Raw genomic sequence first — 2,147 nt, 5'->3', positions numbered from 1 at the left:
TGCAACAGGAGGGACTTCGCTGGACCCGAAACGAAATAGCGCGAAAATAAAGGGTTTTTTTGCGAATATGTGCGCGGCGCTGGCGGGTCGCTGGCCACCGGATCGAATCAATCGGACGGTCGCGAAATAGGGGCGACATAGCGCGCGCCTGGGAGGGCTCCAAACTCCAACGGAATAAGGGGTGCGATGGCCGTAAGGCGAAAACACAGCACAGCTGACGAACTATCTTTCTCACTTCCTTGTAGAAATGCATATTTTCATCTCAATTTTATTACATAAGCAACAATTAGATGTGCCATATTCAGATCCACACGCGCTTCATCTCTCTCCAGGAGTGTGATCCCTCCATCTCTATTTCAGTTGTGCGGTGACCACCGGCGCACCTAACTGGTAGTAAAAAGTAACGGATGAGTGAGAATATATACATAAATTTTGTAAGTGACCAAGTCAGACAACAGGTTCTTAGGAATTGAAGTTGTCCCAGTAAGAATGAAGGCTAATCAGATTCAGAAGATTCAGAGGTTTCTTCTATAAAGGGATCTCCTCATAATTGTTTCATGATGGCAAACGAAGCCCAAACATCATCTACTTTCTTGATACGGATCCTGAAACCACATCATCAACTTCATGTTGATATGGATACTGAAACAAAAATCAATAAATTTTCCTTGATTGGTTGAAGAAGAAGAGTAATATATATACTAGTCGCAAGAATCTTCCCCACTTGATGCAAGTTGCAAATGATGTGTATGTATTATATGCAGTCAAAAACAAGTACACTTTCCCTTTAGCCCCAACGAAATACATACCTGCTTAACATCGATGGCAGGATGGAGGCCCCATAAGAAGTACACTTATCCAGTAGAGGAGGGAGTACTTGTGGCCGCCGTCCCCGTGCGTGCACCCGGTGTACAATACGCGGAGCTCCTCGTGGGTGAGGTCACCGAAGACGTTGAGGCCAAAGTGGTCGCGGGTGAGGTCACCGAAGGCGTGGAGGTTTTCCTTGAACACCGCGTACCGGTGCTCCTCCTCGTCGATGGAGCTGTAGGTCTTGTCGAACCTGGCCATCCAGGTCCTGAACATCCTGCGGGTCTCCACCTCCTCGCTCCTCTCATCGTGCGGTACGGCCGTCGTGAACGCCACCGCCAGCAGCAGCAGCATGAGAGCCGTGGACCTCCTCATCCCCGCAACGCAACCACGGGCCGGCGGCGGAGATCTGTGGTGTAGGGGATCTTTTTTTTTTTTGAACAAGATAAGGGCCTAGAAGGCCCCAGAGTTTCCATTAGATCACACGTGGCGGGTACAAATTACAAGGAGGTCCTATGGCATCTACTGCACAGAGAAACCAGTATTTGAAGAAAGGCCCTCCAAATTTTACATCAAGCACCCTGAGACAGAAATTAAGAAAGCAATCGGGTCCCTGGACGCCTCCGCCACCATTCGCCGGCGATCTCGAGACGTTGCCGTCGAGATGCGATGCCAGGTTGCTCGACAGCATACTTCCGGCGAAGCTTCTGATCCGCCGGCCGTTCCTCCTCCTCCGGGGACGAACCACTTGTTGGTGGAGAAACGACGAGCTCCGACGAACAGAGCATAGAAGGGCCTCCATCATGGAGGTAGCAGATGGGCCGCCTTGCCGGCCAAGGATCACGGCGTCGCTGGAAGACGCCGCGTGTGTCGCTCGATGGAGTGCTAGAACAGCATCTCCGTAGCACCCTGCAGGCATAAGTCGACGAGTAGGGTTCGCCAGTGCATTGCCACCACTCCTCTTCTGGCCACCATGGCAAGGAAGAAGGAGATGCAGACTAGCAGCCGCCAACCACGCACCGCGTCGACGGAGAAGACAGGATCCTCCGCCTCGATCCAAAAACAGCACGCCACTCCTCCGCTCCTCCTCGCCACCAAGGCCGGCCAGGAGGGATGCAGTAGCATACCTTGCAGATCCAAGAAGAATCCCCACCTCGCCTCCACGGCCGGCCTGGAGATCTCCGTCTTGACTGCAGATGAGGGAAGGAGAAGAGCCTGCCGCCGCAGACTTATTGAAGGAGACGGTACTGCTTGCCACCGCATCTCCCTCCGACCACCGGAGCAGAGAGACCACCACCAGCAGAAACCCTATCTTGGCCGAGATCCAGCGGCGAGGACCC

At 53.0% G+C, this 2,147-nt stretch overlaps 1 protein-coding gene across 1 annotated transcript; it reads right to left on the bottom strand.

Annotated features, from left to right (window-relative positions):
* Positions 1 to 213: 213 nt before the first annotated feature.
* LOC124651265 (oryzain alpha chain-like) lies at positions 214 to 1,194 on the bottom strand. The gene is made up of 2 exons (XM_047190379.1): positions 810 to 1,194; positions 214 to 387 (listed from the first exon to the last, which is right to left on the bottom strand). Exon 1 carries the CDS (start codon positions 1,180 to 1,182, stop codon positions 814 to 816), a length of 369 nt encoding a protein of 122 aa, XP_047046335.1. The 5' UTR covers positions 1,183 to 1,194; the 3' UTR covers positions 214 to 387; positions 810 to 813.
* Between the last annotated feature and the right edge of the window lie 953 nt (positions 1,195 to 2,147).

Source organism: Lolium rigidum, chromosome 5, assembly GCF_022539505.1.
Source record: "Lolium rigidum isolate FL_2022 chromosome 5, APGP_CSIRO_Lrig_0.1, whole genome shotgun sequence".
NCBI lineage: Eukaryota > Viridiplantae > Streptophyta > Magnoliopsida > Poales > Poaceae > Lolium > Lolium rigidum.
The sequence above is the reverse complement of the archived record's forward strand: the minus strand, read 5'-3'. Positions and strand labels throughout refer to the sequence as shown.